This window comes from Embiotoca jacksoni, unplaced genomic scaffold (assembly GCF_022577435.1).
Source record: "Embiotoca jacksoni isolate LCO1_2020_lvr unplaced genomic scaffold, fEmbJac1.0.p SCAF_71, whole genome shotgun sequence".
Taxonomy (NCBI): Eukaryota; Metazoa; Chordata; class Actinopteri; family Embiotocidae; genus Embiotoca; species Embiotoca jacksoni.
The window spans coordinates 758,714-773,971 of record NW_027185427.1 but is presented as its reverse complement, the minus strand read 5'-3'; the positions used below and the strand labels follow the sequence as shown (position 1 = coordinate 773,971).

At 48.0% G+C, this 15,258-nt stretch overlaps 1 protein-coding gene across 1 annotated transcript in view; it reads left to right on the top strand.

Moving 5' to 3' along the window:
• Positions 1 to 13,314, top strand: part of hoxb3a (homeobox B3a) — a 46,245-nt gene extending 32,931 nt beyond the window's left edge. Inside the window, 6 exon segments of the mRNA XM_069177332.1 lie at positions 1,987 to 2,053; positions 8,755 to 9,219; positions 9,221 to 9,474; positions 12,374 to 12,866; positions 12,868 to 13,141; positions 13,143 to 13,314. Of these exon segments, the coding sequence (XP_069033433.1) occupies positions 8,876 to 9,219; positions 9,221 to 9,474; positions 12,374 to 12,866; positions 12,868 to 13,141; positions 13,143 to 13,247 (1,470 nt within the window). The 5' untranslated portion in view covers positions 1,987 to 2,053; positions 8,755 to 8,875 and the 3' untranslated portion in view covers positions 13,248 to 13,314.
• The last annotated feature ends 1,944 nt before the right edge of the window (positions 13,315 to 15,258 follow it).

The following is a 15,258-nucleotide window of genomic DNA, read 5'->3' as shown; positions in this document are numbered from 1 at the left end:
ACACACACACACACACCCCCCCCACACACACACACACACCCCCCACACACACACACACACTGGTGTTTTCTGAATATTTATTTTCTTGGAATAAAGTAAATAAATAATATAACTATCATCTATCTAATCATTTTAACTGTAAGATTTATTTAGTAGAAATCCTCCTTCCATTCTTCTGGTGTGTTTCACCCACTAAACCTTCTGTTGCGCGCTGGGCACGAGTCCAGTTCTAATTATAGTTGCAGTTGCTCCTATAATATCTTGTTGCTGTTTCTGTTGCTCCATTGTTCCCTTCAAACTTTCCTCTCTATCCACCCTGAGAAAAGCGCCCGTGTGTTTTATTTGGAGTGAAATCCCCCTTTCTCCCTCGGCCTCGTCTTCCACTCCGAATTTGGCTCATCAGCTCTTCTGGGGACTCTGGAGGCGGCCTCCCCTCTTTGTCTCGGCCTATAGGCTAGCTGGCTAAGCTAGTCGGCCCCTGCATCACTTTCCGGGCAACTTTAGACTAGTCCAGTCCTGCTCCGCGGCTGCAAATTTCCGACTAACCCGCGGGGCTGCAGGGGTGGGGAAAGGAAAGCCCGACGGCCGGTGCTGCGATGGGGATGGACGGCAGCCAGAGCTGTGCGTGAGTGCATGGAAGGAAAGAATAAATAAGTTTGTAGCATAGGAGTAGTGGCAGCAGTGTAGTTGCTGCGGGTGGAGGCTGGTACGAGAGGCTTTGATTTATGTGTTTGGGAGAAGCTGTCAGGAGCAGAAACAGAAGCAGAGCAGGCCACAGATTTTATTCCACCGCTTTAATAAAAACAGCTTCTATGCAACGACACGGACAGCGCTTTTCATCCTGTGGTCGGAGGAGCTGTTATACAATTAGAACTGAGCTGTATGCGCTGTTTACCGCAGCGGGTGGATGTCTGTCTGACCGGCCGGGAGGCCTCCTCCTGCTCAGGGCAGGAACAGAGGATGTTGTCCGGGATGAGAGCTTTCTCTCTGAATGATGTTCAGGTTATTTATGGTGTGCGTGGATGAAACAGCTTCATTACGATTACTTAACTTTTTTTCTTTTTTTTTCTTCCTGCTGACAAAATTTATGACTTCTCATTGTGTGTTGAGATAAGTTGAGATAAGTTGCATTTTATTTTAACTCAAAGGTTTTTCCACACGGCTTATATTATATTATATTATATTATATTATATTATATTATTTTATTTTATTTTATTTTATTTTATATTATATTATGTTATATTATATTATGTTATGTTATATTATATTATATTATATTATACTTTCAATGTAAATAATCCGGATTGGTGGTTTAGACGCAGCCCAGTGTTCTTCTGTTTTAATTCAGTTTTTTTTGCCGATACTGACTTCATTTGTTAGACGTGTGTTCGTAGTGTTGCTCAACCGTCCCAGTGTTTATTAAGGTCATTATAATGTAACCTGAGCGGTTTATTTTCTTTTTTATTATTTACACACACACACACACACACACACACATGCTTTGGTTGAACGGGATTTATGTGTGTGCAGATTTGTAGCAACTAATTTCCGCGTCATTGCTTATGGATAATTTCACAACCTCCTCGTGTTTTTCTGTCTCTTCATTTTGACGTGATGTAATCTGTGATGTCCTGTTTTAAATATTAGAGACAGTTCGAGCTGAAGCCAGAGTTCCTCTATTTAAAAGCAAAAGAAAGGAAACTGCGTGTAATATGATATCCAGAATCAATAAGCTCTCCCATCACTGTCAGCCAGCCGTCATACTTCCCTCTGCTCCTGCTTTTATTCCGGGGATAGTTTAAGGTCAGAGATACCTGTCAGCGGGTTGCTCCTGTCCCAACCACTCGATTAGACTACAAGAGGTCTGTGCTCTGCATCGGATTTGACCGAGACCTTCTGATTGCATATCTCTTTTTTTCCTTCTTATCCTTTTCCCTCCCTTCTGTCTCACCCTTGTCTCCCCTATTTTCCCCTCCACCCTGCAGGTTTTAGGAGACTTCTGGAACCCGTTTCGCCCCGTTAAACCACCGGGAAAAAAGAGAACATCTCTCGGTGAGTGCTTCGTTATTCCTCCTGATGCACGTGGACATGAGACAGAGGCCCAGGTCTGTGCATCCACTCGCTGTTAGACGCACGAGATGAGGAGGATGTGCCTCTTATCATAACCTCATATCATAACCTCATATCATAACCTCATATCATCTTAAGAAAACAGCACATATCTTAAAACATATGTCCGTGGTGGTCATTTCTATTTTCAATGGAAATTTTAAGATAGATTATGTAGTTGTTGGTTGTTTTGTTTTTTACCACAATCCCTTCCATATTATTATTATTATTATTATTATTATTATTATTATGATATTATTTTGTTAATCAATAATAATTAGCCTGTATTATTATTATTACTAGTAGTGTCATATTGTTGTTGTTGTTTTATAACTACCGTTTCCAAAGCCGTGTTACCTCGAACATATTAATGTGGTGTAACAGTGTGAAGACATGTTGGTGAAAGTTGTTAAAAATCGTCGAGTTCGCACCGAAAGCACGCGAGTGTACGAGCGTGATGTAATCTAATGTAATGGACACGTGCTAATGTAATAAACTATAATCCAGAGGTATGACGAGCGTTGTGATGATGGCCGCGGGTTAGAGCCGCGTGCAGACAACAGTTCATGATGTGACAGTTATTAAAACAGCACTTTGCACATGCAGTAACTGCTAATAACACTACAGTGTAGGAACATAACAGGGTAATGAAACTGTCTGTCAGCACAATAAAATAGGTCACACAAACAGGAACAAACATCGCACGTGAACATTCTGAATCTGTACATTTTAGTTTGGGCTTTTAAACGGCGACACGCTTTGCGCACGTTAATATGTGATTTTTTAAAAAGAGGAGTCAAAGGAAATTCCTGAGTGTCATCCTCAGAGGCCTCCACGTCTGCAGTCCCAGAGGGGGAAAGAAACAAATGGAGAGAGGCTTCCCATCGCTGCGCGCGGCGCGGAGCTGCGGCGGTGAAACCCGATATCCGTGACTCAGTCCGAAACACCGACCGTCGATGCGCGTCTGCAGTCCCAGAAAATACAGAACAACTGCCGCTCTTCACAAGCACCGGCGTGCTTTCACAAGTCAGTACATACACGTAATCCACATGCACGTCTCTTCCCACCCTGCTGCTCAGTGGAAGAAAGAAAAGGAAGACAAAAAAACAGCTGACTGGTGGTTTGGTTAATGAGTGGAGAGGTTGGATCCTCAGTCCGCACAAAGGAGAAGCTGCAGACGGACACATTTCAGGCTCCCACCTTCCACCTACACGGAGCTCATCCTCTCATTTCTGCAGCCCACAACCACAGCTATCTGTTTTAAAGTTGGGCTGTTTACACACACACACACACACACACACACACGCACGCACACACACACACACACACACACACACGCACACACACACACACACACACACACGCTGCTGGAAGCGAGACAACTCATAAATCTTACGTAGCCATAAACGACAGGGGTAGCGTCCTGAATAATACAAACAGAGGGAAGTGGGAGAGAGAGAGAGAGAGAGAGAGAGAGAGCTGCAGAGACCGGAGCGAGAGAGTGTGCGTGTGCGCGCGTGCGCGTATGTGTAGGGGTATGAAAACAGTGTAGGACACCTCCACAGTGTAGGACACCTCCACACTTTGCTCTCAGCTCCTCCGTCTCCTCCTCTCCGGATTTTCTTGTCACTCTCGCTGTTTCTACACTTCAGATGTCTCTTCAAAGGTCGCTGCTCTTCGCTGTTTCTTCCTCCCACGTGTTCAAGTCAAACATTTAGCCTCTCCTAATGTTTTTCTTTCTTTGAAAGTCCTTAAAGTGGTGATTTTAAAGATTCTCCCCGACAGCAGCTGCTTCCATCACACATCTTTTGTTGGTTTGGTAAACTGCCACATTTACCTGCATCCTTCATGTCGGTATCTTCTCTTCCAACATTTCATTTTTTAATTTGCTTTTTGTGTGCATAAGTGCAGCGATGCCTTGTGAAATAGCTTTGAGTGATGCTCTCAGCCGTCCAGCACATGTTGCATGTCTGCGCTGTGATTGTTTCCATTATTTTATGCAGTGTATTTGTACGTGTCAGATTTGAGGCCTAGTGGCTTCCTAAGGACAGCCGAGTTGTTTGGCGTTAGTCACCTACATATTTAAGTTACCTGCTTCCAATTAAAGTAAATACAGAACTAAAAGCAGGAACCGCTAACCTGTGGCTGAAAAAACAAAGCTATAATACTGACTGCTAATGGTGGCGTCCAGGGAACTGGGAACGAGGAAGGTTCCCATTTGGGAATGTCCAACTTCCAGAGAGGGTTCAAAAACAGAAAATCTGCTGTTTCTACTGTCAGATACAGAAAAGTGACAAAGTACCTCATCACACAGGGAACACAGAGCTCAGCAGGTCCTCACTTCTTCTACACGTGTCCATGATCTGCTGTTTAATGCTGCTCGTTAACTCGGTGGGCTGGACTCACCAAGTCTGTCTATTTCACTTCAGAGCAGCAACATTTCGTTATTTCACCACAAACACTGCCCTTTAAGGGACGTCAAACCCTACGTCAACCCCCCCCCCCCCCCCCACACACACACACACACCTCCCTTGGCTACAGGGATACTCCCGGTTCGACAGGGGTACTTTCCCACTTCCCAGTTGCTCATGAACGCACCACAAGGCCGCCTATCTTCTTAAGAGTCTCCTATCATGGACTCAGCCTGAACTTTGTTTCTCTGGGTCTGTTGGGAGCAGCGGGTTCTCTGCTGCTGGAAGTCTGAGCAGGAGACTCAGACATGTAAAAGCTAAAAAGGAATTTCACGGATTCAGTCCTGAAATGTTGTTTTTATTGTGCGTAAAAGTTGGGCCCAAGTTCAGCCGGTGAACAGGTCCAGGGGCAGGCTGTCTGTTACCATAACTACCATAGAAAGTAGTTCAGAGAGCTTCTTCAGACCTCACGGTGACACGTGGAAAAGAAGCCCACAGGCCTGGTTGTGTAGAGCCAACATGCCGCCTGCGTGCTCCGCGTCCAGCCACAGAAATTAGCATAATCTGAGAGTGACGCTGAGTTTCTGATGAGGGAACCGTCGAGCCCCGAGATCTGGTTCGTTACAGCCCCGTGAGCGCCGCCGAGAGCCGCGCGGGGTGTCAACACCATGGTGAGAGCACCAAGGCCACTACCGCCACCCCTCCGGGCTGGTACCGTGTAGCCTGCGGAGAGCGCGGCGAGGCGAGAGCGCAGAAACCCGGACGGGGAGGGAGACGCGGAGGGGAAGAGAGACAGGAGACCCGGGGAGACAGAACCGAAGAGGGGACATAAAACGAGGGACACCCAACATGCGATGGGGTGACGCTGTGTGGAGAAGCTGTTTGTCTGGCAGGCTGTGAGCGACACATCTGAGGCCATTGTTATCAGCCAGCAGCGGTGCAGGCAGCGCTGGTGCTGGTGCTGGTGCTGGGGCGGAGGGTGGAGGTGGAGGGGGCGGGGGGCGCGAGCAGGCAGCAGGCAGGCTCCCGGTAAACTCGTTCAGCTCGCGCGCTAGCTAGCCTGCCTGTAGCCTAAACCAAGCCTGTCGGTGAATTCGGCTCGGTAGATACCGGGCTGCCCCCCCCAGGCTCTTCCGCCAGCCGTTCATGCCACACGGTGTCCGTCCCGCTCGCGCAGCCCGGTCTCCCGCTGCTGCTGTGGCTCGTGGAGGTGTTGTGGTGGCAGCAAGCGGCCGAGCACCGGAGGAGCAGCGGGGTTTGTGGAGCGAGGAAGAGGAGAGGAGGAGGAGGAGGAGGAGGAGAGCGGACCGAGGCAGAAATCCACTGGATTCGTTATTTATTTATTTATTTATTTATTTACTTGCTATTATTATTGATCACCACGCGAAACGTGCGTGAGGACTTATCTGTGATGCGGCGTTGCTCGATCCGTGCCGGACTGGACCGGGACCACCGGGGCTAAGGAAGGTAAGGAACGTCACCGGCGGGGAACAGGCCAGCCGGTAAACGCACGAGCTGAAAACAACAAACCAGAGATACGGTGTGTTTGTTGGCTGTGCAGTTTGTGAACGGCGGAGGGCGGCTCGGTGATTTATGGCCCGAATGACTTCAATCCCGGTTCAAGAAGAGTTCACAATGCTGGAAGGTGCCGTAGCTCCCCACCACCACCACCACCACCCCCACCCCCTTCTTCTTTCCGCCGTCCATCTCTGTCCTTTTCTTCCTCCTCTCAGCTGTTTATTTACACCGCCACCATGTTTCTGACGGATCATCCACTTCCAGGCTCTCTCCTTCCCCGCGCGTTTTTTTTTTTTTTAATTTATATATATATTTATATTTTTAAAATATTATTCGACAGGTATTTGGATTCTTATTCAAATGTTTGAACGGTGTATTTTGAACGAGATTTTAGAGGCTTGGCTGTGTGCTGCTCGCCGGCTCTCCCCTGGCCCCTGGCCCCTCTCCGGTGCTCCGTGCGTGTCCGGTAATGGGATAAGGAGTGCGTGGATTGTCCAACTTAATGCGTCTCGTGCCCGCACAGCTCTTCATCGCAGGCGCCATTTGTAATTTTATATCCGTCGATAAAGCGGAGACAGTGGACACCAGGACAGGCCGCGCTCTGCCTTTGTTTTTGTTTCAGGAGGACGACCGAGGGAGGAGGCGTCCAGGAAAACTTGCTGATTGTATTAAGCTGTGGCCCTACATGCCAGGGGCCAGACATTACGTGTCCCGTTTAATGGCGAAACAGGAATATGATTTAATAAGGTATTCCTCCTCCAGCGGCCCGCTGCTCGGCCTCCCCTCCCTCCTTCCTCCGGACTATTCCTCAGAGTAAATAATTAGGATTCCAGCTTGTCTCGCACAAAGATAAATGGCTGACATGTGTGACGTGCTGAGAGCTGGAGTCAGGCTGGACTGCCTCATGTTAGCAACCAAATATTCGTGATACATCTTAAAAAAGGTTCAAAGGCAAATATTTGATTATTGTAGGCTTTCACAATTTGACCAGATTATGAAATCATCCCAAATTGAAGTAGGATTTATTTATTTATTTATTTATTTATTTATTTCTAGACCAACATATTTTTCAAGACTTCCGTTATTATCATCATGCAAATTAGTATTTGTTTTTATTCAACCAGAACATTGTCACTCATTTTATTCTTCTTTTTTTAATGTTCAGAATATAAATAATAATAATTAAAAAAAACAACCATGCAGCTCCGAACAAACGCCGTCGTTTCAGATGAACTTCCCTTCTGTTGTTTGGAGAGAAATGACCGCGGAGCCTCAGTAGTTTAGGCGGAGGTGGCTGGAGTGTAGCCGGGGTCGAGTGCTGACAGAGCCGCCTCTCCTGCGCTTCTCCCCGGTAAACATTTCATCTCCTGAGGAGGAAGGAGCTCCAAGTGGGCTCTTCCTTTCTCCCTCTGTGATGTGCCTTGTTTGTCTCCAAGTGTTTTGTATATTTTTTTCGTTCATTTTCAGGCCCACAATATGAACCAAATGACCAAAAACCCAAAAGAAAATTGGAAGCACTATTTTCAGAAACTTTCCTCCACATGCTGACTGGATTTAAAACCCCCATGCCAGCTGGGAGACATTTGAATATGACTTCTATTAACAGCCTATTTTTTCTCCCCACACTGTTTTTTTTTTATTATTTTTTTTTTTTACTTCATTTAGAAAATCTAAAAATCTCAATAACTCCAACAATCTTCCGCTGACCGGTTGAAAAGTGGACTGTGATGCAGAAATAGCCCGTTAATCAGAAACAATGATCGCTCGTGGCGGGGGACGGCTGAGAGTGAGGTAACAGCCGCACGGGCGGGATACAGTAAATCACATGTGGACGGCGGAGGGTGACAGAAATAGGCCACCTACATCAGTCACACAGGCCGCAGCCACTGCCGCCATTACACAACACAATGTCACGTTGAGAGCCAATAACAGCAGACATGATGGGGCAATGCTTTACTGGAAAAACACAATACTCAGCATGCAGGCCAATTATCTCAAGTAGAAAAACATCATTAAACCTGCTCATCGGCGATTTTATTTGATTTAAATACAATTTTTTAAATAAAATGATCAGTCAATAGAAATGATAATAACTAATAAATCGACAACTACATTGTGTCAGGTCTTATTATAATAACTAACTTTAATAGTAATAACAACTATTTCGAACAGTTATAATAACTGATTATAATTGTAATATTAACTGATTAGAATAGTGATTACAACTAATTATAATGGTAATAATAACTAATTATAACAGCAATAAAAACGAGTTATAATGGTAATAACAAATAATTATAATGGTAATAATAACTAGTTATGATGGTAATAATAAATAATTATAATAGTAATAATAACTAATTATAATGGTAATAATAACTTATCATAATAGTGATAAAAGCCAAGGAACAATAACTGACTATAATAGAAATAATAACTAATGTGAACTACTATTTGAATTAAGTCGACATTTCTGTGAAAATTGAACAATAGTATGTGTGTGTGCGTGTGTGTGTCTGTTTGTGTGTGTGTGCCCTCCCCGTGCCCCCTCCACCCGAGCATCTGCAGGCTGTGCACTGGGCTGCGAGGGGAGGGGGAGGGGAGGGGGGGAGGAAAGAAAAGCAGTGGTTTCTATTCATGTCATGACGCCTTTCATTGCAGGAAGATGGATTTATCTCTCTCATTTCTTTATTCTGTCTCTGCTAACCTCTTAGGTCAGATTGCAGGGGACCGTTGGAGAGACACCGTCACGTGACCCCTGGTACCAAATGGTCTTCCGGCAGTGGCTCTCAATAAGGACCGGAGCACCAGAAGACGCCGCCACTTCTCTCAGAAATGCAGAAGACAACATACTACGACAACTCCTCGACGCTTTTTGGTGGCTACTCGTCCTACCAGGTGCCAGGCGCGGCCGCGGCCGCAGCCGCCGCCAACGGCTTTGGGGGCTACGATGCCCCGGTCCCAGTGTCCCACCACCAGCCGGCCTTCCAGTCGGCGGCCCATCTGGATGTGGATTCGTACCAGCGCTCTGCCTGCTCTTTACAGTCACTGGGCAGTAATGGCAGCCACCAGCAGCAGCAGCAGCAGCAGCTAGCCAAGACCAAGGAGCTGAATGGCAGCTGCATGCGGCCCAGCCTGCCGCCTGAGCACCACCCGGGCTCCCAGGTGTCCCCCCCCGCTGCCCCCCAACCCCAGCAGCAACAGCAATACCGGGGCTCAGCAGCCGGGGGGCAGTGCTGGGGCCTCATCAGTCTCTAAATCAGCCCCCAATAAGTCCTCCAATTCCTCCTCCTCCACATCCTCCTCCACCTCGTCCTCCTCCTCCTCACTGCCGCCCAACCCCACGCTGGCCAAACACATCTTCCCCTGGATGAAGGAGAGTCGGCAGGCGACCAAGCAGAAAAACGGTTCACCCAGCAACAACTCTGGCAACGGTGTGTCTCACTGCACCTGAGTCTGTCTGTCTGTCTGTCTGTCTGTCTGTCTGTCTGTCTGTCTGTCTGTCTGTCTGTCTGTGTCTTTGATCCACTCCCATAGCTCCACAGCATCACCACCATCCCTCTCTTCCCTCCTCTCCCCCTCTCTCATTAGTGTCCTTGTTATCCCGCCTTCTCCTTTCCCGTCACCACCTCCCTCTTTCCTCACCTCTCTTATCAGCATCCTCTTTCCAGGCCCAGATTCCCAGAGGATTCACCGGGTTTCTGAGGCTATTATGGCAGAACAGGTTTCCACTGGTTCAGACGGGGCGGCGATCGCAGACAGCTGGTACCTGCTGCGCTGCATGTTATCATATTTGTTGAAAATCAGATCATCGGTCAGCTCAGCTGTCGAGGTGGTTGAAAGAAGGACGGTGTCAGAACCGAACTAAAGAGCAGAAGTTGGACTTGATTCATAAACTTTAGTGGCATTTTGCCTCTTGGATGACCTCTGAGCCGTCAGGAGTTCATTACAGCAGTCTACTAACCTGACCTCCGTTCATTTCCGTTCTCCTCCTCCTCCTCTCTCCTCTCCTCATTGTAGGTAGGAAGATATTAACAGGATGAATTTAAATATGATAACAGATGGATAGATTTTCAGGAGAGAGAGAACGACAGGCCGACATTTGAAATGGAACAAACATACAAGAGGATGATGGATTTGAAAATCATCTGCGTGTGAGATAAGAGGTGAAGAACAGACGGATAACTTCGTAGAGTTGGTGGGAATTAATGAGTAAAAATACGTTGAGCCATAATGAGAGCTGCTCACAGATCAGACTGTTTATTGATGAGGACTTGAATCAATCGTTTAGATGACATCGTGTTTCCCGCTATTATCTTTCCGTCCACATAAATAAACACGAGAGCATCTCAGGTCTTACTTTGCACTCCACTGCAGCAGCTATTATTAGCATGAACACATTACAAGCGTTCACACGGGCACATGGCATCACATCCCTGCTGCAGCCTCGCAGACGGAGCAGCGACTGTCGCTCTGTTCATGATAGAATCAAAATCAAGATCGAAGAAGAATCCTGCTGCAACGGAAGTCAGATCACTGATGGACGCCGCTCGTTTTGAGCCTTTAACGTTCGGGCTCGAGTAGAAAGAGACAAACACCTTCAGGGTTGTCTCAGCAAGGATGACCTCAGAGCAGACTGAAGACACAGAGCTGTTCAGGTTTATTTTATAGCTCCGTATCACAGACCTGAAATCACAGCAAGAAACACGTTATGAACAAAGTGAGTCAAAGTTATTTGGAAAACAAATTGAAGAACAGTAAGATTATTACCAAACCATCCGTCACAGTTTAAAGACAAACTTCCTGTTTCAACTTTCCACATTAAACTGACACCTGACACCTTACAGCCTCGTGAACACAACGGGTCGTATGTAGCCTTCGAGGATTACTGTTACTTTGAGAACAACATCGTCGTTGCAGATCGAAACCAGTGGCAGCAACACTTTTTTTTTTTTTTTTTTTATCTCTGACATGGAAGCTGCAGGACGAAGCTTTTCATTCCCTCTGGTTCTTGGGACATTTAGAGGCGCATGTTCAGGCTCAGACTGTATTTAAATGTGTCCGTAGCTTCTGGCTCTGAAAAATGGTTCCGATGCAGAAGTGCCTCAAGCTGCAATACCAGCGAGTGCCACTAGAGGTCGGCTCCAAAAAGCCTCCGGCTCCATAGACTCCCATTCAACTTCTCTCATCAAATCCAAAGTGAATAAAATGTGTCCGTCAGTTATCTCGGTGTTGTTAGCTAAAGTCACTCCTTCTTATTAGTTTTCTGGAGGTCCATCTGAAAATAATCCCTCATTCATTAGAAAAGAAGATTCAAGAAGACCTGTTTTTGGGGGCGTGTCTGTTTGATTGACAGGCCTGTGGTGTAATCATGGTGATGGACAGAATCAGAACTGGAGGCTTCATAACGTTCACATACCAACGGGCGACTTGAGCTTCGAGAGTTTTGCAACTTATTTTGCAATATTATTATTTATCGTTTTGTCAGTAAGGTGTGATTTGTGTGAAAGAAGCTCACGGCTGTTTTTATCCAGTGACGGTAAGTGGTATATTTGAGGTGCTCCAGGTTTTATTGCTTGTAGACAAATGATGGAAAGCATCATGAGAAACCACTTTATTATTACAGAGACGCAGGAAGTGTTTTTGTCACTTGAGTTTACAAAGAGTGATGCACAATCAGCCGGCAGGTAGCAGGTTCTGTCCAAAGCTCAAGAGTCAGGAGATTTACCCAAACACCAACAGAAGGCATTTCAAAAAGCGTTCAAACTCCTTCCTGTTTCTAGTCCAATCAGAAGTCAGTCTTACGATGACATGAATGTAGTGAGAAATTGGAGAGCCGGTTGAAGTGAGAGCAGGATGACATCACTTCCTGCTCGCTGTCCTTGTGCTGCAGCTACTGTTGCTGTGGGGGGTTCGTCTTTCCAGCCAAGATGCAATTTAGCTGCCCTCGCCCAGCAGCGGGGCCTCCGTCTCTTAATAACTGCCACTGTTATGAAGTGTTGACAACTAATATCAAGGGATAATTCAGCCGGCCTGCGCGGACCCCCCTGCTGCTTTATTAAGAACCTGAATGCTTTCAATTTCCTCCAGTGTGCCGCCTGATTGGGTTAGACTCTCTCTACCTTCCTCGCTCTCTCCATTTTCATTTGATCCGTTTCTTTCCCTGTCTTCCTGTTTAGCGTCCAGGTTTCTGTACAGTTCTCACACTTTAACTTCTTTCTTCTTCTGATTGTTTTTCTTCTACCCTGTAACCTCCCCTTTGTTCACCTTCATTGTCCCTCTGTTTTTCTGCCTTGCCGTTTCTCACCTGAATGTCTTCTCGTGTGTCCTCAGCTTCAGGGGGAGCTGAGAGCGGCAGCAGCGGGGAGAAGAGTCCCACCGGAGGCTCCTCGGCGTCGTCGAAGCGGGCTCGTACGGCGTACACCAGCGCCCAGCTGGTGGAGCTGGAGAAGGAGTTCCACTTCAACCGGTACCTGTGCCGGCCGCGGCGCGTGGAGATGGCCAACCTGCTCAACCTGTCCGAGCGCCAGATCAAGATCTGGTTCCAGAACCGACGCATGAAGTACAAGAAGGACCAGAAGTTGAAGGGCCTGAGCTCCAGCTCTGGAGGGCCCTCTCCGACGGGCTCCCCGCCTCTGTCCATGCAGTCTTCTGCCAGCTTCCTCAACTCGATGCACCCCATGGGAGTGGGGGGCGGAGGCGGGGGCCCAGGCTACGATGCCCCGTCTCCACCGTCCTTCGGCAAGCCCCACCAGGGTGTGTCTTACTCCATGTCCACTGCCTACTCCAATGTCCCCATGAAGGGCTGCCCCACCCAGCAGAAGTACGGCGCCCCCAGACCCAGACTATGGCGACCCCCATCCCCACCACGGCCTGGTGCAGGCCAACAGCACCGGCTACGGGACTCCCACCAACATGCAGGCCAGTCCAGTCTACGTGGGGGGTGGCAGCTACGTGGAACCCATGCCCGGATCGGGGCCCTCCATGTACGGGCTAAACCACCTCGGCCCCACGCCGCAGCATCACCAAACCATGGACTACAACGGCGCGGGGCCCATGTCGGCCGCCAACCAGCATCACGTAGGCGGAGGGGGGCCCCCCGGGGCCCTGCGACCCGCCCACACACCCCACGTACACCGAGCTGTCGGCGCACCACACCTCGACTCAGGGCAGAATCCAGGAAGCACCCAAGCTCACTCACCTGTAGCAGGTTTGGAAACAAAATACGACAACGTAGGAAGTAGTGAAGACGACAGAATAGTTCCACTAACACGTGGGGGGAGAGGGGGGGTTGCAGGAGGGACACAACAAGACAGGCAGGAGCCCTCCGGTGGTTTGTCCTGTGCTCTTCACACACAAAGCCCCCCCCCCCCCCCCCCTCCCGTTTCCACTGCCATCGTTAAGAGCTTCATCTAATCTGATTAGGGCTGCAGCTTTCACTGCTGCCTGGAAAGAGCTGTTAATATCATTTTACAAAGGCTGAGGCTCTTCCTAGTGTCAAGTAACAGAGATGGACCCAAAACCCTCATGTTGCAGGATCAGTCGATAAAAGACACTAACGCTGAGTAAAACTACAGACATCCAAAGTAGCTTCTCAACATCTCCAACAGAGTGTTATCAGACTGTTTGGGCTGCCAGACATTCAGCTTTCACTTCACAACTCTTTCTACAAATGTTTACAACTCCTTCACGAACCCTTTAAGAGCAACGTCTACTCTACTCCGAGTGCATTTGTTGACGGTGAGGCTGATTGTAGGTGTGGTGGACGGTCACATGTCCCCCACGCGGCCCCCACGGGACAACACGTGTCCTATGCGTGGTTCAGGGAAATATCGGCTGCAATCAGACTGATAATGTTCTGTCTCAACACTTTCGTGTTGAAACAAAACAAGAAGCTTTTGATTCGAAATATTTGTCAGAAACTATAAAAAAGAAATCTGAAATGAAAGAAAAATGTTTGCATCATATTGAAGTCACTCAGCAAAAAGAACCGCAGCGTCACTAATTAAACGCCTTGCGGGACGGATGTCTGACGTCCTGGACTCCTCCACACAGGTTGTGTGTGGGCGGAGCAAATCTCAGCAGCAGTAAAATAAAACACATAACTCTATGTGGTTTAAAATTGTACTTTGATAATAAAATCTCCCCCCCTAAGATGCACATATACAAACAGGACTCCCGCCTGCTAAATGAAATAGTTGAGATTTTAATGGGCTGTTAACGAGGTGCTCAGATTTACGACGCCGAGCTCGCTCCCCCTCCAGGCTACACATGTTGTTGTCAGCCGGGCTGAGCTATGTGCAGGGCTCTGCCTCTCCATCAGCCAGATAGAGGGAGCACACAGCCCCCCCCCCCCCCCCCCCCCCGGTTCACGAAGCACATTAAAACCACTGGACGGTCCTTGCTTCACTGTGTCTCCTCCTGCCGCCGCCGTCTCTGTCCCGGTCACTACTAACCCACCGTTTCCTGTCTGTGGCAGCAGCACATGGCTTCTAACGAAGGCAAAACATCCCACAATCCCCCACAGACTCCCCCCCTCCCCCCCCCCCCCCCACACATCAATCAGCACACACACCCTCCATCACTCTTACAGGGTTTAAGAAACTCAAACTAGCTCCCAGACACATATCCGTGCTAAGCTACTTTAGCTGATCACACCTTCACACACGCTAACACACACACACACACACACACACACACACACACACACACACACACACACACACACAGCAATGCTAAGCTAGCTTCCTTTCCCCTGACACACCTCCACAGGCAGGGTCCGCCAGCTGCTGACATCTTCACACAAACACACGGAGGAGAACGTTTTAATGTTCCTATTTTAGCACATCATCGACACAGGGTAACTAAGAAGAGTGGAGAACACGTGGTTGTCTGTCGGGGGAAGTCACCGCCCTCCTCGCTCTATCACTCCGGAGGGCTCTCTGACATCCGCCGACACCAACGCGTAAAAGTCCACATTTTCTATTGTTTTTGTTTTGTTCTCAAATATCTTGACTTTTAAACGTGGATACAGGGTATATATTTGAACAAAAATGCATGTCCCATGGAGGTGAGCTCACGTGTACACGCTGCACGTTTAACACGCGTGTTGAGGCGTCAGTGAGACGACCTGCGCTAAAGCTGGGCTCTGATTGGTCCTCACCGATGCTCACCAGGTAAATCCTGCATGTTGTTGTTAAAAGTGCAGATGTGACACG